The sequence below is a fragment of the Gobio gobio genome (genome assembly GCF_949357685.1).
Source record: "Gobio gobio genome assembly, chromosome: 7".
Classification (NCBI taxonomy): domain Eukaryota; kingdom Metazoa; phylum Chordata; class Actinopteri; order Cypriniformes; family Gobionidae; genus Gobio; species Gobio gobio.
In genome coordinates this window covers 50,619,216-50,642,306 of record NC_137103.1, presented here as the reverse complement: position 1 = coordinate 50,642,306, position 23,091 = coordinate 50,619,216, and the positions used below count along the sequence as shown (strand labels likewise).

General features: G+C 37.9%; 1 protein-coding gene across 1 annotated transcript in view; it reads right to left on the bottom strand.

The window, feature by feature from the left end:
• The window catches only part of abcb11a (ATP-binding cassette, sub-family B (MDR/TAP), member 11a), a 39,517-nt gene that overhangs the window by 3,498 nt on the left and 12,928 nt on the right, over positions 1–23,091 (bottom strand). The window contains exons 6-26 of the mRNA XM_079822236.1: positions 19,968–20,052; positions 19,628–19,761; positions 19,254–19,425; positions 17,735–17,859; positions 15,109–15,283; positions 13,319–13,432; positions 13,103–13,213; positions 12,878–13,003; positions 12,218–12,421; positions 11,808–11,978; positions 10,780–10,981; positions 9,758–9,839; positions 7,834–7,945; positions 7,581–7,745; positions 6,963–7,067; positions 6,690–6,851; positions 3,352–3,555; positions 2,791–3,032; positions 2,346–2,502; positions 721–918; positions 197–403 (exon numbers count right to left, since the gene is read on the bottom strand). Coding sequence (XP_079678362.1) covers positions 197–403; positions 721–918; positions 2,346–2,502; positions 2,791–3,032; positions 3,352–3,555; positions 6,690–6,851; positions 6,963–7,067; positions 7,581–7,745; positions 7,834–7,945; positions 9,758–9,839; positions 10,780–10,981; positions 11,808–11,978; positions 12,218–12,421; positions 12,878–13,003; positions 13,103–13,213; positions 13,319–13,432; positions 15,109–15,283; positions 17,735–17,859; positions 19,254–19,425; positions 19,628–19,761; positions 19,968–20,052 — 3,253 coding nt within the window. The remainder of the gene's footprint in view (positions 1–196; positions 404–720; positions 919–2,345; positions 2,503–2,790; positions 3,033–3,351; positions 3,556–6,689; positions 6,852–6,962; positions 7,068–7,580; positions 7,746–7,833; positions 7,946–9,757; positions 9,840–10,779; positions 10,982–11,807; positions 11,979–12,217; positions 12,422–12,877; positions 13,004–13,102; positions 13,214–13,318; positions 13,433–15,108; positions 15,284–17,734; positions 17,860–19,253; positions 19,426–19,627; positions 19,762–19,967; positions 20,053–23,091) is intronic.

The window sequence follows — 23,091 nt, the reverse complement described above, 5'->3', positions numbered from 1 at the left end:
TATTACTAACCGTCAGTACATTTTATCGTTGTTTAACGTGAAACCGGTAATTGTTCCATCCCTATTGTATACCCTTATACATTAGATAACAGACATAAAATGTGCGAAAAACATTTCATAAAAACTTTGAGCCATATTAAACTTGATATGTGTAAAGGAAGTTGTCAGTCAAGATGAAAAGGAATGCATAACTTACATCAGGAAGTTTCATCACAAAATCGTGCAGATAAGCCTTCTTAGCAGCCTCTATAATCTCCTCCATGCTCACGGTGCGAGAATTATCGCCGTACTGGATATTCTCTGCGATACTGCAGTCGAACAGCACCGGCTCCTGGGATACAATCCCAATCTGAGACCTCAGGAAGGGAACGCTGATGCTCTCAGATGGACGTCCATCGATTAGCTAGGGCAATAAGAGAAAGTCGTGGTTTGATTTGGAAAACATTTGTAAGAATCAAACAATCGAATGAAATTGCTTCCTAATTAGAAATCGATTGTGTCATAATCAAGGATTTTACAATGCTTCCTCGCCTTATGAGTATGAAACTGTTAAGAGATTTTTAACAGTAGCAATGTGTTCATTTAGCAAAATGCCATGATTATTTTAAACTAGATGTCTTCTGTTTTACTGCTTACATCTGAATCAGGCAATAATTCTCGCAATAAGTCAAGCCATTTCAGAGGAAACGCATTAAATATGCAGCAAATGTGGTTTCATACCACTTGTCCTCCATCTGGGTCGTAGAATCGCTGCAGCAGTTGAACGCTGGTGCTTTTTCCGCAGCCGCTGCTGCCCACAAAAGCGAGAGTCTGTCCTGGATTTACTGACACCTCCAGCCCCCTCAAAACCTGGGTGTCTGGCCTGCTGGGATACGTGAACCTGCACCCTTTGAATTCCACTCTGCCCTTAAAGTCATCCTGTAACAGGATGGAAGAGAACATTACATTTTATAATGCAAAAAAAGAAGAGACGTCAATTGTATTTTTGTTGTCCCTTACTATAAAGACTAAACATTTTAAAGTATATCTGCTAAAAGCATATACTGGCAACTTTTAGACTAGCATAGACATTCACTAAAAGCCACAAAACTCCATAAAATGTGCATAAAATGACTGATATAACTGAAATACATGTATGTATGTGTGTGTGTGTGTGTTTGAGAGAGAGAGAGAGAGTGTGTGTGTTTATGTAAGTCTACAGGTGTATGTGGTTTATGAGGACACAAATGTGTATAATGACATGGGTACGTAAACATGGTTTATGAGGACACTTCTTGTGTCATTGTAAAAGAAATGGCTTAAAAAAAAAACATACTAAATAATGTTTTTTGAAATCCAAAGAATGCCAAACGTTTTGTGTGATGGGTAGGTTTAGGGGTAGGGTTAGAGTAGGGGGATGGAAGACACAGTTTGTACAGTATAAAAACCATTACGTCTATGGAGAGTCCCTGTAAACTACATAGTTAAGAATGTGTGTGTGTGTGTGTGTGTGTGTGTGTAACAGTGGATCTGTGCATTCAGTCTTAAAGCCTAATAATCCTGCTGATATCTCTAATGTTGATCAAACAACAAAAGAAAACATCAATGACACTCACTGCTCTTGAATGAATAACTTTTGTAACTTTAATTGTAAGGATTAATCTATTTAATTTATTCGGAGATTTATTTTATTTTGGAGATTATTTTACATTTTATTTCTTATTCAATTTCTTTAGGTATTTCTTACTTCAATACTACTGTTAGACCTACCTCAAAAAACAAAAAAATATTAAAGCACTGTTTATTTCATTTTTATCTTTATTCTAGTATTTTATTATTTAAAAAATAAATCCCCCCACTAGAGTCACCTCATCATGAAATTCAGGCCCTGAATTAAAGTTTGTAAAATTCCTGATTGGAGCTTCCCTATAAATAACCTGATAAAAACAAGGCTTCAAATAGATCTGTATTGGTAATTGGTATCGGCAGATACTGCTTCCTGTGATCAACGAGCACCCTTAGTAATGGGGGAAACAATTACCAAAATAAAATAAAAAAATTAAATCATACTTGACTAGAAGCAGACCATGGAGAACACACATTTCAATCAGACAACTAGCCCTCAGATATGCTTTTTATTGGTCAGTTTGTACATTCAGATTTGCCAATTTGTGGCAGATTATGAATGGCTGTCAATGGAGAAAGATGCTGTCTGAATGGTGTAGTTCTACTAGCAGGGGATAAATAGGCCATGCTAACTAGCCAAACCTTAAAAAGTTGGGTTTAAATTTCTTTACAGGGCAAATGGTTGAAGTTAGTAAAATGGTGGAAGTTCACAGATTGGGGAAAAACACATACTCTCTTACCCAACTTTGTCCTTCTGTTTTGCTGTTGCTAATTTTGGGAACCCTATCCAGCATTTTGAAAAGTTGGGCAGCAGCAATCTTAGCCTTGGCGTAGTCTGGTGTAAAAGATGAAGCTCTGCCGAGTGCGGTCGCGCTGGTCACGAGAGCTGAAATGACTCTGAGCAATAAACACACACAGCATCTTTTAATGACACCAACGACTTGATCTACTGGTGCATTTCATGTAATTCCCTTCAGTGCATAATCCACGCTGATGTTAAGTTTTTATATATGCATTTATTTCCATATGTATCTAACTTTAACCACACTTGTATAAAAATAACCTGGGTTATTATTTTTTTAGCATTACACCACAAATGTATTAATTCTCAATTCCATATCTGCTTTAAAGCATCATCCTACAATGCAATGTATAAAAGTTACATACAAATGACTGAGTACTAACCTGAACACCATCATGTATGGAAGCCCCTCGTTACTGACCAGATAGCCGCCGTATCTAAAAGAGGCAGCGAAAGCCATGAAAATGACACACTGGGAGAATGCGAAACATATCCCGTAAACATGAGCTTTTTTCTTTGCCCCTTTATATGGTGTTTCTAGTTGCTCTTCATATTGAGACACAAAGTGTTTCTCTTTGGCCAAGCCGGCGATGGTCCTGATGTTGCTCAGAGCTTCACTGGACACCTGTATAAACGGAGAGTACCATTTATATGCATACTAACACAAATATAGTACACATAACACGGTACGATTTCTTGCTTTATTTATTTAATACGATGAAATGAATGACTTGTAGTTCTGTGAGTAAGCCAAGAACAACTCTGATTTATTGAGTCATGAGTTTCAAACCAATAACTTATGACTTGTTGAGATTGGATTAATTAAACCAGTGATTCATACGTAATCTGACTAGCATATTATGCATACATATTTGCTGCCTCAGTGAAAGCATGAATGTTGCATTTGAATGAGTAAATCAGACCTTATTTAACATGACTTTTACCTGTCCAGCAGCCTCCAATGCATTTTTGTCCTCGTTAGCAAATCCTGTCAACATTTTGGACTGAAAAACTCCAGAGAGAGCAATGAGAGGGAGGAAGCAGGTGACCACTAGACTCAGTTTCCAGCTGAAGTAATACGCAATAATGAAGGAAGCGCCGATGTTGGTCAGTGAGTTGACAATCATGCCCATCTGTGAACCTGTAGCCTGTGGTGAAGAGTACATTGATTAAACAACTAAACACTCAATTACCCATATAAATTACATAAATCTTAAAAAGGCATATCATAATTTTTTTTTTATCATGAAATGTATCCCCCTAAATTCTACTAAAAATATTTGTTTTTGTGAACCGTAAAATATTTTTTGCTGCTGCGCCTTTAAAAAAAAGCCTCCTTTGCATTTTAAAGCATCCTATTATTCTTTTTTTTCTTTTTCTTTCTTTAGTATGTAATGTTGCTGTTGAAAAGGAGCATGAAAAATGTCTGCAAAATTACAACGCACAAAGTCAATCCAAAGGGATTTATTCACTATATCAGTAGTAAGCACTGTTTCTGAACTCCCTGAAACACCTCCATTATAGTTTTATAGGGATAGTTCACCCAAAAATGAAAACTAGCCCATGATTTACTAACCCTCAAGTCATCCGAGGTGTATATGGCATTCTACTTTCAGATGAATAAAATCTGAGTTATATTAAAAATGTTCTGGCTAATCCAAGCTTTATTATAGCAGTAATAGTTGCTCTGTTTTTGAAGTCCATAAAAAATGCATCTGTCCGTCAAATAACGTGCTCCACGTGGCTCCGGGGTGTTAATAAAGGCCTTCTGAAGCGAATCGATGCGTTTGTGTAAGAAAAGTATCCATATTTAAAAATGTATTTCATTTTTTTCTATGGCTCTACATCAGCCGTCCCCGCGCCATCACTTCCGGCGAATAAGGTCAAAATACATGCAAAATACACTAATTCCTCATTAGTGCCTGCGCGGATTGGTCGAAAGAGGCATCTACGTTTATATATCTTTGATCACGGCAGTATTTTGACCTTATTCGCCGGAAGTTATGACGCTGCGATTTCTAGATGACATTCGTCTGATAAGAGGTAAAAAAAATACATAAATACTGTTGGGTTTCTCGCAGAAACCGATCGTTTCGTGTCTTAAGACATCAATGTGTCGCCACGAGCCGCATGGTTTAATAAGGATTCGTATGTCTATGTGTTTTTACTCTCATTGCTCTCATACTCTAAAATATCCCCATTGACATGCATTATACGACTATCACACTGCAACGGTTGGAGTTAAAAATCTTCATTTGTGTTCTACTGAAGAAACAAAGACACCTACATCTTGGACGCCTTGTGGGTAAGCAGATAAACATAAACATTTCGTTTTTGGGTGAACTATCCCTTCAAGTTATCTTCTGGGTACAGACACGGCACAATATTCCTCATTTAAATAATTCCTGCTGAAAGATTCATCATTTTGTTTTTGGATCCATTTTCTATGCTCTCTTTGTTACATAGAATAAAGTGGTCAGTTTTTTACCGCTGCACCTTTAAGAAACATCACTTTGCATATGAAATGAAATGAACTTTTACCACTGATCTATATAGATGACTGGATTGCTCATGACATCACAAAAAGTGAAGCCACCATTCTATTGAATTAATAGGAAATCATCTGATTTTAATGAGAAAACATTACCTAACAAGTCTGAAGTCTGTACATTCTCACAACAAAAACGTCCTAAACATTTGAATGGTTATCGGTTTAGTCACATAACTTCTTAAAAGTTACGTTCATCTTCATTACAGTAGCAAATATCAGATCAGATGATGGATGAGACACCTCTGTATTTATATTACAAATGATGCAATGACTTATGAATACAGATGTATGCTTTGTAAGGCATTTGAGCTGACCAGTGGCTTTTTAAGGGTGTTGGTCAACAAAAATACATAAGGAAATAATACACTTTAAAACTTATTCAGAGAAATGACGCTGACTGTGTATGTATTTAAAGACATGAAGATTATTTCCAAACATTTTGTACTGTCGCTCCAAGCATGATGATGCATGGTAAGCCTTTTTAATATAATATAGGGAACTTTTGTAAAAGGGGTTTCTATGTATTGTAATATACAAACTAAAATGTATTCATTTTCTCACAGTATCACAGTTTATTCGCTATAGTTTAGAACATGATAATAAAATATGACAAGAACTCAGAGTTAAACTGTGCCAGAACCAATTCATCTTGATAATGTCAGATAACTTTGACAATCAACCAATCAGCTGTCAGCTGTTAAAGTACACAATTAGATAATACCAATTTAGGTCAACCAATGACCAAGCAATGTTTCATTTCGTTCAGTCTGTGGTGTAAAAGGTCGCATTAGCAATTAAAGAAAAAACACGTAAGCAAAACATGTTCAGGTCAAACTGTCTGAATCATTTTGGTCCCAAATTTGTATCACTTTTACTGGTAGTCACTGTATGAAGAATTTTTGGATATAATATGTCACAGTTTATTTTGCTCTTCTCACTTATATAAATTAACTATAGTGTCCTGCACCCACACTAGTAAAAATTATATCTGGTGTTTGAATAATTTTTGGTTTGACTGTATATTTGAATCAATTTCAGCTAATAATCCCAGATATATGTTCATGCTTAATATTTCCTGCATAAAGAAATCTATTTTGTGTTACTTCAGTTACCCGTGTTGGCAGTGTGGAATAGAAACACCCATCTTAACGATTTCTATATATCACTTATCAATTAATGTACATACATATATCTTAAAAACGATTCATGTGCAACTGATACGCAGCAAATCGGGTGATTTTAGGTCAGTGTTTTGGCTGTGAGCAATCCAGTCATTTAAATAGATCAGTGGCTTTTACCATGCTCAATTTAAGATTGAACATTGGTCTGGGGAGTCTGCTATGTATTTTCTACTGCACAAGAGGTGTGATAAACGAGCATAATTTAAATGACTCTGTATGCAATTGGATAGTCCTTCAACCAATCAGACCACAAGAGGCGTGATCAACGGACAACGACCCATCGCTTCTCTAACCGTCATTGTGTTAAACCCGACAATAGCGCGCCAGGTGGATAAGCCAGTCTGTGATTGGTTCCCGCAAAAGTGTAACAGAAGCAGTAGAAATTAATGTACAGGTTTTCAGACTGAGCTGCTGGGCGAAATCAAATCGCCGGCAGATAAGGTTGGGTTTACCCAGTCTAGCTTTCACCAGCTTTGCAGCATGCCAGTTTTGCAAATATTTTTCTATTTTTTTTTTATGTATTTTCTTGTGGGAATCTTTTGGCACTCACCCCCTGAACCATCGACGCATCGGTGGCTAGTCTGGTAGTCAGGGCACTAGGACTGTTCATGGGGTTGTCGAACCAGCCAACCTCTTGCTTTAACATCGCCTGAAAGCCGACCTTCCTCAGCCGACGAGTCAACAGCTCTCCTGATTTAGCAAATGAGTAGCCCTGCAATCACACACGGTATCAGTGATCTGCTGTAATATCATAACACACATTACTCATGGGAAATAATACATTCTAGATATATAAAACCTCACCAAAGAAACATGGAAATACCTGTAAGAACTGTGAAAAGAAGCTCAGGACTCCAATGAACAAAAACAAAATACAAATCCCGTTTATCTGCCTCCTCTGTTTGTCCAGGTCCTGAATGGAGAACGTCTGAAAAGCAGCAATGATACTGTTAAACATTCCTGTGTTTAATAAAAGATGGTGTGTAAAGGTGTGTAATATCTGCACCACTAAAAATATACTTCTCCTATTTATTCATTATTTGAATGAGGAATATTGTGACATCTATGACCCAGCAGAAAACTTGAGACTACAATGGAGGCGTTTGAGGGAGTTCAGAAATAGTGCGCACTGATATAAAGTGGACTTTGTGCTTTCTAACTTTAGCTTTTTCATGCTCAAACAGCAACAATACACACCAAAGAAAGGTGAAAGAGTAAAAAAATGGTCGCAAAAGTCAGGTCTTCATCATAAGAAGTTCAGATTTGATGGTATGCATTTTAGGGATTCGGTGGAAATAGCCTTGCTTATATTTTTCTCTTTTTATTAATCTTGCGTAAAAGAAAATATTTTAGAAATATAGTGGCAAAAGTATTTCTTTTTGAATACATGTTAAAATGTCATTTATTCCTGTGATTGCAAAGCTGAATTTTCAGCACTCACCCCAAGGATTTCACTGAATAAAAGAGCATAGATGGGGTTGACCGATCCATTGATGGCAGCACCTAAAGATCCCAGCAGCATATACGGCCACTCAGGACGGTTGTACTTCAGGATTCGTGCCACAGGAGCCGGTTCAATGACCTCTTCAGCATCACCTTTGCTTTCCTGCAAGACAAGATAGAGAAATTTAGATAAGTATAGGATAACAGGGCATTATTGCATGGGTGATATTCAACTGTATTCAGTTCCAGACCTTGTTGTTTACTTCAATTTCCTCCATTTCGAAATGAAATTCGAATTTTCCAGAAATGGCATCCGGAATTTTGTTTGACATCTGAGAATGAGATCGCTGCCTCAAAGACCGCCTGTGGGAAAGGCATTTTAGTTTAAAAAAAGACCATTTTGGACACTGCTCTCAAGATAACCTTTACGAAAGGAAAATAAATTTACCAATATATTACTTGAAATATATTATAATATATTGTTAATATATTGATGGTACTTATATGCAATATATTATATATTCATTGCAAAATATACAAATGATTGCTGCTTTCAATATATTGCAATATATTGGAAAATATAAATATTAAATCCCATATATGAGAATATATTGTCTAATGTATTACATGTTATTTTCCAATATACTGCAATATATTTTTGTTTCGTAAGGGAATATAAAACAAAATTAAATAAAAATTTAAAAAGCTGGATTATGGTGATGTGATCTATATGCGTGCAAATCTATCTTCACCAAAAAAATGAGATTGTAAATATCATGCAGCAATACATGACCAGTGTTCCTACACGTACACATCATTGTACTTTGTATGAACTGGTTGGTTGGCCCTCCTTGTATCAGAGGAGAAAAATGTTTATGCTGCTGTTTACTGCTAAGGCTCTATTAGGCAAATTCCCTCCATACATCTGTAGTCTTTTATCATACTGTAATTGTACTTATAACATTTAGAGCATCTTCTAAATTACTTTTAATTGTGCCTAGATCGTATTCTGAGTTTGGCAAAACTGCCTTTTTCTCTTATGCTCCAAGGCTATGGAATGAAATACAGAGTATTTTGATGCTAAAAGTGCTCCCATCTTTAAATATTCTTAAGCCCAATTCAGACGGTAATTGTTTCTCGTGGGGTCGTAAGGGATTTTCATCATTTACAGGGGTTAGTCTGTGATTTTATTGCCGTCCGAATCCAGAATGTCAGTGTTTTTCTCCCACCACCTGTGTAAAAATCCCCCCCAAAAAATGTTTTGACACCCTCAAGGTCGTGTGGTAATTTAATTACCATACAAATCCACATCTCTGAGTTTTCGAGAATATATCACTTCAAAATTCACTGTTTATATCCTTTTTGGCCAATGCAGAGCACCGTACGGTTGCGCTTCTCTGTAAAGGTCTAGACTTTTATAACTGAAATGCTGGCAATATTTACAAATGCAATATATTTAATCACCGCTCAAATAATGAAAAGATGAAAAGCACGTAAACATTTGAAATGGGCTGTTATTAGGGCAGCATTAGCTACGTTTACCTCGTGTAAATAAGAGGCGGTATTAAAGGGATAGTTCACCCAAAAATTTAAATTAGCCCATCATTTACTCACCCCCAAGTCATCCTAGGTGTATATGACATTCTTCTTTCAGACGTTATATTACAAAAGTCCAGGCTAATCCAAGCATTAGAATTGGATTTATAGTTGCTCTGTTTTTGAAGTCCATAAAAAGTGCATCTGTCCATCAAATAACTACTCCACGTGGCTCTGGGGTGTTAATAAAGGCCTTCTGAAGCGAATTGATGCTTTTGTGTAAGAAAAATATCCATATTTAAAACTTTATCAAGTAAACTTTCGTCCGACCGCCTTCTGTGGAAAAGTGTTGAATGTTGAAAGTGAAACTCAAGATGCGTACGTGACGTCATGACGAGCCTACCTGGTCGCGTTAGTCTTTCGATCGGCAGGGGAACTTTCAACAATTTTCCATAAATTGAACAGGGAAGGCGGTCGGTTGAAAGTTTACTTGTGTGTGTCTTTGGATTTATTTTATTTTGTTGTGATACTTTGTGCTACCATTGTGCTACCACTCCCTGGTAGAAGAGATTTATATCTCAATTGGATTATTTCCTGGTAAAATAAAGGATAAATAAAAAACATGAGGCATTCATGTACCTTAAGCTGCTCTGATAGCTTCCTCTGCTGAAGCTTCTTACTCTCTCAAGTACATCCTCCTCTGGACTGGTGATCTCAGCAGCTGTGTGATTCAATATTGTGTTAGTGTTTAAAGAAACACATTTTCAATGCTGTCATTCACCCTCATGTCATTCATAACCTACATGCAGACCTACAGACTCCAAAAAGGGCAATAACACCATATAATATGCTATATTATCTATTGCATTGCTTTAGAATAATGTACTGTAATAATAATCTGTAACTTAACTTAAATGGAATATCACATTAAACTTTTGCTAAAAGCACTTCTTTCTATCCAAGGTGTCCAAAAGAACAAAATCATTCCTTCCTGGGAGTCTGGCACAAATAAAAATGAAAGTTTCTGCAACCGTGGAAGCCAGTGACTTTTCTCCCTACATAATAAACAAAACACCATAACAAAAGCTGCCAGGTACCTTGTGTTCGGATGCCTGATGTTTGGGAACATAATCATGTGAGACATTTCTGGTAGGTATTTATGTCCAATTACTTTGATGACTGACTAAGTTTGATACAGGTATTTCTGAATGACTAAAAGAACATTTGAGAAATTAGTCAGCTGGTTAGTCCAGTTATCCAATCACATGACCTGTTGAGGCAAAATCAGTTTGAGTTTTTTGTTCCACATCAAGAAATGTTTTCAGTAAACGCGCTTCCATTATAGTTTATGCACGTATCGTCTTATAATTCTTAATTATCCACCTCAATTCATTCAAACGTTTTTTTATGCGCATTTTGGCTGTTCCATCCAGCATTTTTTTTAAGCGTTACCCCAAAATTTGCATAAAAACACATGGACGGATAGTTTATGTTGCATGAAATTAACTGCTGAAATATTGCAATATTTCGTGTTTCACAGAAAAAAACAACATACTGGTTTGCAACAACATGAATGAATGCATTTTTGGGTGAATAATTCAAGCAATCTGAAATCAATGTCTGGATTGACTCCCAAAACTCCCTGTTTTCCCAGTACTCACTTTTCTCTGGTTTATCAGTGTCTGTATCCTTTCCTTGACTCTGGAGAGTGACTAGGGTAAAGTATACTCCCTTTCTGTCCAGTAACTGGCTGTGCGTGCCTCTCTCTACAGCATGTCCATGCTCAAAGCCCACGATCACATCGGCGTTGCGGATGGTGGACAGACGGTGCGAGATGCTGATAGTTGTTCTTCCCTGTCGAGCCTAAAAAATGTCATTTCACAATAAGTGTGTGCAACAACAAATACAAGGAAATATATATAGGTGTGGTTGCTATGTTGTTCTGGGTGGTTGCTAGGGTGTTGCTTAGTGCGTAAGGTGTTCTAAATGGTTGTTAGGGTGTTGCTTAGTGCCTAAGGTGTTCTAAGTGGTTACTGGGTGCTTAACACTAGAACTACTAGAATTCTATAACTACTAGAATGGCCATAGTGGTCGTTCGTACTAGAATGCACCAAATGTAATTTTTGTCATGCCATATTTACATTCGAAGCTTCCATTGAGGTTTTAGAATGAAGCTTTCGTGTGTCTGTCGTGATATTTTATGACGGCATCAACCTACAAATGGCAAAATCCTTAAACAAAATGTCTCGATTTGAATAAAATCGAACAATATCGATTAAATGGAGCACTGAGGGCCAAACGAAAGCAGATAGGTCTACAAATTACCATCTTTTTTGTAATATATAATTGAGCAATGTTTTTCCCCGCAGTGAAAATTTTGTTTTTAAAAGTCTAAATGCCAACAAATATGGATTGAAGAAGAATATTTTGTTAGATAAAAACATGTTGTGAGTTTTGGAAATTGGATATTAGATCTTATCTTTTTTCAATATATTTTGGCTTTTGGAATTTACAACGCTCTGGACTCATTGGAAATGGTTGGATTCTAGGTAGAAATACTCAGAACTCTTTGGTGTTTTGCCATTTTAACAAAATAACAATAATATTACAAAATATACACACATTTAGGGAAAGTCATAAAACTGTAGAATAAGCTACATTTGATCTCAGTTTAAGGATGAAAACTCACCTTATCTAAGGCCTCTTGTACAGTAGCCTCGCTCTCATTATCCAGCGCTGATGTGGCCATGTCTAACAGGAGGATTCTGGGATTCCTGACCAGCGCTCGAGCAATGGCGATCCTCTGTTTCTGCCCTCCACTCATTTGTCCACCACCCTTGCCGACCAGCGTGTCAAATTTCTGCACAAAACGACACAGAGTGTCATAAGCCTATTTAGTTTGATATGAAAAATTCATATATGCAAAGCTGATATATAAAAATATATTTTAATTGAGAAAATCTTTATTTTAAAAAGGGATACAAACTCTAGGAAAAAAACAATGAATTGCCATTTATTGTTGTCATGCACTTCCTCTGTTATTTTGTGTATTTTATCAGTGAGGTAATTCATGCGCTGATCTTGTACAGTATTTGGCACCTGAGGAAGATCCATGACGAAGTTGTAAGCGTTGGCCTGTTTGGCGGCTTCTATAATCTCTTCCATGGTGACTCCGCGTCGGCCATATCGGATGTTCTCAGCGATTGTAGTGGCAAACAGAACAGGCTCTTGTTCCACTATTCCAATAAGGGAGCGCAACCATTGGATATTCAGGCTTCTGATGTCATGACCATCCAGGGTGACCTAAAAATGACAATAATAAATGCTGATACAAAACCAGATTTTCAACACTAGATCAGATATTTGGTGTTAGATTTACTGCATTAAACTAGCGTTTATACGATTTTTAACAAATAAGATGAAATAAGATATTTCTTTTTGCATTATACTTTTTATTTATTCATTGAAAATAATTGATGTGCAACAAAAATCTTTAAGAAGTTTGAATCGGTGTTGTTATTGTTAACTTAAACTATTAAAACATTTTTAGCAATTTAAATAAAACTGAAATAAAATATAAATATTAGATCAAAAATTACTAAAACTGAAATACAAACTAATTAAAGCTGAATGGAAAAATATATATATATATATAAAAACCGACTAAAACAAAATGACTAAAACAATACAATAAGCTAGTTAAAACGAATAATAATTACTATAATAATATCAAAATAATACTGATTTGAATTACTGTACCATTCCTTCTTTTGGATCGTAGAACCTCTGGATGAGTTGGATCGCTGTGCTCTTTCCTGATCCACTGGGTCCAACAAATGCAGTTGTCTCGCCAGCTGTGACCATAACTTTCAAATCATCTAATATCTGAACACAAGACAAGGTCAGTCAATCCTGGAGAGAAATAAACTGTTTAATGCAAATTATGGTTGATTAAATTATATGCATGCTAAAAACATAACCCACTTTTACTTCAGGACGGGAGGGATAGTTGAAGTGAACGCTGTGGAATTCAATGTCACCTTTAACTTTGTCTAATGTATGACCGTCTTCTGAGAAGCAATCGATTTCTGGTTCCTGTACGAGAACAGGATGTGACAGTGATTAATCTTTCCCTGAAGCTGAAAGAATGAAATTCATTGATTTTGTGAGAAGAACTGTGAGTGTGGGTGTTATTCTCACCCTGTCAATAGTGTCAAATATACTCTTTGCTGCAGCCCGGCCAGAGGCAAATGCCTCAAGACAAGGAGAGGCCTGGCCCAGATTCATGGCACCCATAAGAACACCAAAGAACACCTGAAGAGAGTAAAGACATTTACACCCTGTTTCACAGACAAGGCTTAAACTAGTCCTAGACTAAAATGCATGTTTGAGCTGTTTTAACTGAAAGCAACTTGCACTGACATATCCTAAAATATGTCAGTGCCATTGTTTTGTCTCAAGATGCACAGCAGTAAAGGCACGTTTACAAAAGCTACTTAAATGTCCTAATTGAATTAAGGCCTAATTCTGGCTTAATCTGAGCCCTGTCTTTGAAACCAGGCCCTAATCATTAAAACGTTCATTTACTGAATGTATAATTTTCTGTATCATTCTGTTCTTATATTATTTTTTTTATTCATGATTATTTTAAATAACTCTATGTAAAGCCATTTGAATTACCATTGTGTATGAAACATGCTATATAAATAAATGTGCCTTGCCTAAATCATCTGGAAAAATTTTGTATAATAAAGACTGGTCAAAAAATAAAATTAAATGAATAAAAAATGTTATATAATATACTATAAACTATAAAAACAAAAAAAAAATCATCATCATTAACCCATTGTTAGGCTTTACAGACTTTTAGGGGCCATTTACACGACCCCGTTTTCATACAAACATACAACTTTTTATGCATTTTGGCCGTTCATTTACACGACGCAAACTTTTGAAAATGGTATTCAAAGTGTATGTTTTTGAAAACTATACCGATAACGTCTCTGTGTAAACTACAAAAATTTGAATTTATTATTACATGTTCATTTTTAGTCACGTCTGAAGTACATGGAAAAAATGGTCAGTGCGCCAGTCGCATGGTCCAAAAGGGTTTTGAGTCTCATCTCCCATTCCCTTTAAAAGCCAGTTGCGCTCGCACCATGGCTGATTCGCTATTTACATGGCAGAATTTGCGAGTGAAACGACTGAATGCTTCTCCAGAGAGGAATCCTTTTATTTTTAATATTTAAAAATGAGTGTGTGTGCTGCTGCGCATCCCTGTGTGTGTAATGAGCAGAATGTATGTGCGTTGTGCACCCGCCTACAGGCACATATTACTATTACTAACATATTACTAACGCTCCCTTTAAATAACACAAAAAATACTGCACTATAGACTTTAGACCAGGTTTTTGTTGGTCAATGGAGCAGTCATCTTCAGTTGCCTCAAAATAGCAACGCGCCAACAATGTGCCTGAACACACCTGGTTTTCAGACCATGGTCGCGAACAGATGGACAATTGCATTTGCTATTTAAACAACGTGGCATTGGACGTAAAAAGTACGCTTGGTGTATGATATGGCCTGTAGTGTTTCATTACAAAGTGACATCGCCAACTACTGGCCTGGCAGCAGAATACAGCGTTTTTTGTTGTTTTCGTGGATTCGTGTGAACAGGGATAGTTTTGACAACGTTTTTGCCTGTACGCACAAAAATCCCAAAAAGCTTCTCCATCATCTTCATCTGCCTTGCCAAACGTAACATACGGCAATGTCACTCCAAAGCTGTTTTATATTTTTCTGTGTGACACAAAAGGTTCACATTGACCACGTTTGTCAAACTCCACATACGACAAAAAAATTGTAGTCCATATGACTTGTGCACTATATTCCAATGCTTCTGATAGCTTTGTGTGAGGTAAAGACCAAAATTTAAGTTGTAAAGTTTCTTCAGAATTTCTCCTTTTGTGTTCCACCTGTGGAAGTCATACCTGAACGAGGCCGCCGGGTGTGAGCTCCTTGGTTTCAATGACCAGTTTTGAGCCGTACCAGAAAGCTAGAGCGTAACACAGGAATATGATGCACCAGAGGTAGCCCTGAAACACACCGATGATCGCTCCCTTCTTAATACCCCACGCCTGGGCCTCGATGAGGTTCTTGTCATACCTGTGGAAAAATGTCACTTTACAGAGGCATTTTTTTTTATGGAAAAGCACCCAGAAAACTTTCCAGACTTCATCATTCATAATCAGTTGTGTACGAATTGATTGAGGTTCAACCAATGAGGTTCATTCTCGTGTTACGCAGGACATTTGAGCTTTAGCAAGAACCAATGAGGTTCATTCTCATGTTACGCAGCACGTTTGAGCTTCAGCAAGAACCAATGAGGTTCATTCTCATGTTACGCAGCAGGTTTGAGCTTCCATTTACCACAACTGATGTCTGAGTTGATGAATGTTTATGTTTATAAAAGCTTAAACTTTAAATCTGTTCATCATATAAACAGATCGAGGCTCTTCAGAAAATGTGGACTAAAGTATTCGATTCTTATGGATTAGTTTATGATCTCTTTATGAACTTTTAGAAGTGTCAAAGTGTTGTTTGTGTAGCTGTCAATGGAGGGATAGAAAGCTCTCAGATTTCATTAAAGGTCCAATGGCGTGGCATTTTTCTATTATTTTATAATGTTTCCTGAGGTGTACTTATATTGTTAGTATGATTTTTACATCATAAAATGTCATAATTTAGAAATAAAAGGCATATTTTCTATACTGATGTTTGCCCTGTGGCTGAATGCCCTGTTTCAAGAGGCGTGTCTGCTGTGAGACTTTAGTAAAAACTCCCACTGTTGTGATTGGCTGACATCTTTGCATTTGAAATGAGCGGAGGGGGCGTGGTTTAACGAGGTCTACGATGCACGAGCTGCTGCCAGAGAGACGGATGGACCTGAGTTCACTTCACATCAGTTCTCAGCATGTCTCAGTTCAGTGAACTGTTGTAGTTACTAGAATATACTTCAGGTTATTAGTTTATTTCTAGTCGGAGGGACTGTCACTCATGTCAGAAAGTTAGTAACTTTAGTAAATTATGGATCAGCGGTGACTGGAGACACGAACCTTTTAGAATGATTCAGTCCGATTTGGTGAACTGGTTCGGTTCACTAAAAAGAACCGATTCAAAAGAATGATTCGTTCGCGAACCGGACATCACGGAGACGGAGCGATTGCTAACAAAGTTATTTATAGTAACTACTGCGTTGTGAGAGCGCTGTCTGTCAGCGCGAGTTTATTGTGTTTGTATCTGAGAGTTCTGAATAAACACGAGTCCCAGTCACGCCGAGCCCGTCTTCATCATTATTCTACCAACTATGCAACACCTGTAATGTACCATTACAGCGAGATGAACGAGTTACGAGTAAGTGTTGATTATAGCATTATTTTTAGATATGTTCCAATCATATGAAAAGCGTCAGTGGCGCGCATTGAGTACACAGCGCAAACAAAGACACAACAGCAGTAATCGAATGTAATCCAGTTTATTGTGGGGAAAGCTGCCTAGCCTAGCCGGATACGCTCACGCTTACCCCCCTTCTGCTTAATCTCGCGCCGCGTTTGGTGCCTCCGCTGTGGGCCAGATGCAGTACTGGGGGTCGGGGATGTTGAAGGCCGACCGGTCAGTGCAGCCCGAGCTTCGGCATGCGTGAGGTTTATCTCTAAAGAGATGTGAGTCTGCCGATGTTGAGCAGAAACTCATGACTGTATGCACATTTTAGAACAGATAGACGCGACGAGGACGTACAAAAACACTGACTCACAAGATAGAAAACACGAAAACACCGTTCTGTCGGGAGAGAGAGAAGCCGCATTGTGTGCACGAATTATAAATAATTAGCTACACATAAGAAATCACTGATCACAGATCAGAAGGAACTGAAAAAAGACTTCTGTTTTCATTTGTACATCCAAACACTGAGAAACTGCCAGCCTTCACTCGTTCACAAGCCATGATCTCTCGAGCGTTTGCATGGGCGGAGGAAAGGGAGGTAACCGTTCCTGTGTGGACGTCAAACCAGGAGACTTCAGGATTGGCTCGTCTGGCCTGTCATTTTCTCAAAGGCAGAGAAAGACAGCCAGAACTCGGTTTTACATCGATCAACATTTCTATCCACTTGGGGACAATATTCAGGCTAGGGGAACTCATATTAATGTTGAAAAACCTCATAAAATGAAAATTTCATGCCATGGGACCTTTAAAAAATATATTAATTTATGTTCTAAAGATGATTGAAAGTCACACAGGTTTGGGACGACATAAGGGTGAATAATTAATGACAGAATTTTCAGTTTTAGGTGAACTAAGTTAAGATTCATGAAATCGAAACTGACCCAATGCAATTTTCTTTTCTTAATGCAGATTCCTGGTCTTATTACTGCATGTAATGACTTGCTCTGCCTTTAAAATGACATCAACATCCCTTTTACTATTTCAACCCCTTGCTTTCAAGCATAATCAACATAGATGGATGAAAGTTCAATGTTTTCTGATTGAATATCCTGTTTCACTTTGAGTATTCAGAAGTGAAGAGGGTTGCATTGACAGAGAGAGGGCAAGCTGTACCTCTCTGCCTCTTTGTGCTCTCCTCCAAAGGCGGCCACCGTTCTGATGGAGGAAAGGACTTCATCAGCCACCGCTCCGGCTTTAGCATAGGCCTTCAATTCACGACCCGTCAGCCTCGCCACAGCCTCCACATCAATAAAACACATTTTGATTATTTTACAACACTCCCAGATTAGAAAAAATCAGATGGGAAGATGAAAACTATGGCAGACAAAAGCACAAAATATCTATTTTAAATTACAGTTGTCATTAGATCTCTCTTCTATGTGTTTTTTTGACATTTACAATACAAGTCAAAAGTTTAGAATAATTAAGATGCTTTAATGCTTTTGATCTTATACTCACCGATATACTGATTTGCTGCTCAAGAAACATTTTGTATTATTATCAATGTTGAAAACTGTTTTTGCTGCATATTCTTTGGGGGGGAAACTGATACACTACCATTCAAAAGTTTGGTGTAAGTAAGATTTAATAAATTATTAATGTGACACTGCTAAAAATTCAGCTTTGCATTACAGAAATAAATTAAATTTTTAAATACATTACAATATGAAACAATTATTTTAAATTATTTCACAGTATTACTGTTTTAACTGTATTTTTCACCAAATAAATGCAGCCTTGGTGAGCATAACGCCGCATTCACACGGGGCGTCGGCGTCAATGCTTCTCGTTTACTTTGAATGGGTGATGTCATGCGTTGACGAATTGAATTGTGGGTTCCGTTGCGTCGCTTCACTCGCGTTGCAAGCGGCAAAAGTTGAAGATTTCTCAACTTTCCAAGTGCCAACGCAGGCGTCAACCAATCAGATCACCCTATGCAAATATCCTAGAGCAGACGCTAGCCAATAGTGTTCGTTTAAAACACCGGTGAATGAAGAGTGAAGAACGATCTAAAATGGAGGGAAAGCTAATAATTGCGGTGGGAAATCACCCGGTCCTTTACTACCAATCATTATTTACATACCGGGACACAAACTGGAGAGACCAGGCCTGGAAGGAGGCGGCAGAGACGGTTGGAGAATCTGGAATGTATCATGCTTGTATTCCGTCCGTGTACTCTGTTTATCATTGAATGACAGGCAGCATATCATATCATGTGTGGTTCAAATAGGCGCTATCCCCCAGCCAAATGAGGAATCAAATATTAAAGTGATCAATTTAACTACACAAAATAGTCTCACAGACTAGCTGTCAAAAAAGGCGCTTTTTTGTGTTGTATTGTGGTCCAAGCAGCAAGTAATGTGATTAGCTGTTGTCACTATGACGGTCGCGTCAGCACCAAGCTTCAGCCACACCCTCGGTCAAGCGTTGACGCCGAAGCCCCGTGTGAATGCGGCGTAAGAGACTTCTTTCAAAAGCATTAAAAATATTGTAAAAAATTGCACAATTTTTGACACGCATTTGGCATATGCATTTATCAAAAGGGACTTTTGCATTGCATTCAAGGTACTGTACATTGAATTCTACGAGTGGTTCATCTCCTTCATATTAAAATGTCTGTAGTGATACCAACCATTGCCATGAGTCCTGCAGCCAGTCCTATGAGAGGACTCACTGCTATCACCACCAGTGTCAGCTTCCATCCGCCAATGAATCCCACCATGAAACCAAATATGAATGTTGAGATCCTCTCGATGAAGATGGACACCTGATCTGCTATAGCGTTGTTGATTTTGTTAATGTCACTACATGAAAAAAAGAAGTCACAAACATGCAAAATGAAACAACTTCCTAAATTGATTTTAAAATCGGTTTATCGTCCACAGAAAACTCTCATTACTCTTCAAGATGCACGTTTTGAGGTGTCAATGCACCAAGGTTCAATATATAACACCATGACAGATTCATGAGCATAGCTAAGATAGCACAGAAAGACTTGAACATTACTCAGATATTCTCGTGTTTAGCTCGCCGACGGAGGTGCAGTCGAACCAGCCGATCTCCATGCGCATTATCTTTCTGAAGTACATTTTTCGGATGCGTTGGACCTGTCTGGCGGCAGCAGAAACCCAGAGAGCGATCTGAAACCAGAGTGAATACTCATGAATGCGGTGAAGTCACAAACAAGATTTCTTCTTGAGGGCAAAATAATATTTCTGTCTCCTGCAGACCTGTAGCAGATGAGTGGATGTGTATTAGAACTTCATCTCTTATACAAGATTTACATTAATATTGGGCCAGTCCTATGAAGCGCATTCATCCAGATAGTAAAAAGGTTTTCTTGTACCTGAAAGTAACTCAGGATAAGGACTCCACCTCCAATTCCAACATAGTAAAATGCAAACTGGGTCATCTCAGCCTCAATATCCACACTGTAGAGAAGGACAGAGCAAGAACATTTACAATATAATGTATTACTTTAGAATGTAATTATGTATAATAATGTATCATTTGATTATGTTTTACACCTGTGCATTTGACAGATGCATATGCAAAGTGACACATTTTACAATGTTTGAATGTTTTACAATGTTTTACCTGTCCTGTATATATATACTGTATATACAGTATATAATATATAACATAAGTATCAATAGTTATAAATATTAAATATTGATATAATCAAAATATAATATATAAAAATTACCAGAGTAAAAGTTTCTAGAGAAACATATGCTAGTAATCTTCTTTGTGTTTCTCATCTAGAGTTTCAGAAGAGATCTCAAACTCATATTCAATTTCAGTCTTAATTAATATATCACATTTTCCAGAACCAAAGGAGACTAGATACACATGTTTATTTTAAAGCTCTATTCTTTTGCTTTGTCAACACTGGTCTCAATTGGGTCTACAAATAATTCTCCTATGGAATTTCAGAAAAAAGTTGACAATTTATTTCGATAGTTCACATTCTGCTAACTATAAGTACCTTTTCAACTGTCAATTAGAGTATTAGTTATTGATTAGAGTATTAAACTGTCTGCTTAATATCTGCTAACACTTTATTTTGATGCTCCCAACAGACATTATACTAAGTAAATATCATTTCTCATTAATGCAATTATCTAATCAACCAATCACATGGCAGTTGCTTCAATGCATTTAGGGGTGTGGTCCTGGTCAAGACAATCTCCTGAACTCCAAACTGAATGTCAGAATGGGAAAGAAAGGTGATTTAAGCAATTTTGAGTGTGGCATGGTTGTTGGTGCCAGACGGGCCGGTCTGAGTATTTCACAATCTGCTCAGTTACTGGGATTTTCACGCACAACCATTTCTAGAATTTTCAAAGAATGGTGTGAAAAGGGAAAAACATCCAGTATGCGGCAGTCCTGTGGGCGAAAATGCCTTGTTGATGCTAGAGGTCAGAGGAGAATGGGCCGACTGATTCAAGCTGATAGAAGAGCAACTTTGACTGAAATAACCACTCATTACAACGAGGTATGCAGCAAAACATTTGTGAAGCCACAACACGCACAACCTTGAGGCGGATGGGCTACAACAGCAGAAGACCCCACCGGGTACCACTCATCTCCACTACAAATAGGAAAAAGAGGCTACAATTTGCACGAGCTCACCAAAATTGGACAGTTGAAGACTGGAAAAATGTTGCCTGGTCTGATGAGTCTCGATTTCTGTTGAGACATTCAGATGGTAGAGTCAGAATTTGGCGTAAACAGAATAAGAGCATGGATCCATCATGCCTTGTTACCACTGTGCAGGCTGGTGGTGGTGGTGTAATGGTGTGGGGGATGTTTTCTTGGCACACTTTAGGCCCCTTAGTGCCAATTGGGCATCGTTTAAATGCCACGGCCTACCTGAGCATTGTTTCTGACCATGTCCATCCCTTTATGACCACCATGTACCCATCCTCTGATGGCTACTTCCAGCAGGATAATGCACCGTGTCACAAATCTCAAATCATTTTAAATTGGTTTCTTGAACATGACAATGAGTTCACTGTACTAAAATGGCCCCCACAGTCACCGGATCTCAACCCAATAGAGCATCTTTGGGATGTGGTGGAACGGGAGCTTCGTGCCCTGGATGTGCATCCCACAAATCTCCATTAACTGCAACATGCTATCCTATCAATATGGGCCAACATTTCTAAAGAATGCTTTGAGCACCTTGTTGAATCAATGCCACGTAGAATTAAGGCAGTTCTGAAGGCGAAAGGGGGTCAAACACAGTATTAGTATGGTGTTCCTAATAATCCTTTAGGTGAGTGTATATCTCGTCTGTGGAAGGAGCAGGACCATAAAAATGTTCATCCAATCATCGCATTCGGTCCGAATGCAACAATACGATGTATTTCCATACCTCCACGCACCTGCTCACGCAGACATCCCACGTCATCAACGCGTTTAATGCTATGAGTTAGGCAGACTTGAGTCATTGAGCACCGCAAATGAAACAGCAGCCACCTTTTACAGTTCTTCCTGAACCAAAACAACAAGCTTCTGCTGCGTTCACACACTTATGTGTTTCAATGGCAACACTATTGTGGCAAGCAGCGAGGCGAGGGACCATGAGAGCGTGCCGAGTGATAATGAGCGCCAGCTGCGCGCCACACCAGTCTCGTCTCACGGAGGAGTGACGGGAGCATAAAAGGAGGAGCGACAACAGTGCAAGACGAGAGAGGACCAGGGCCCCGTTTCAGAAAGGAGGTTAAGTGAAAACTCTGAGTATGTTAACCCTGAAATGAGGGGAACTCTGGGTTTTCCGTTTCAGAATGGGAGGTATGTCAAACCTGAGAAAGCGGGGTAAGTCAAGCCCGTTTCTAAAAGAGAGGTAACTTATACTCAGAGTCAGTTACCAGGGTAACTTACTCTGTGAACCTAACCTGGTCAGGAGCAGGTTTTCTTTGGTAAACCCAGAGTTTCTTTCAGTCTCCTCCCCTTTTTAAAGCGCCAGCGGTGTTTAAATACTTCATTCATTCATTCAAACGCCACAAATGCTTTTCTTACTGAGAATTTTGGTTGCATTTCAAGAAATAAATTTAATCTAAATCTAAAGTAAGCAAAGTTTACTTAAAACATATTAAATTATCTGCCACTTGACAAAAATACATAGAAAGAAAAGCATTTTTTTGCAGTGCTGGAACATTCATTCATTGCTCATATTTTCATCATGAGGACACTGGCAAAGTGACAAAAATGGCATGTCCTTTTATACATTCACTTGATAAACCTCTAGAAGTAACCTAATAATTAGAATTTCCAGTGGTTGGACGCATTGATGACACTATCACACTTTCTGAAAACAGATTACTGTATGGGATGGAAGGATGCTGCCGGTGGTACGAGATATATGCCATAACCACCACCACCACAGCTGTTAAATACATTTATTTAAAATTTTTATGGTCATCTTTATTTCCTACAAATACTTTATTCTTTTTCCAGTTGGA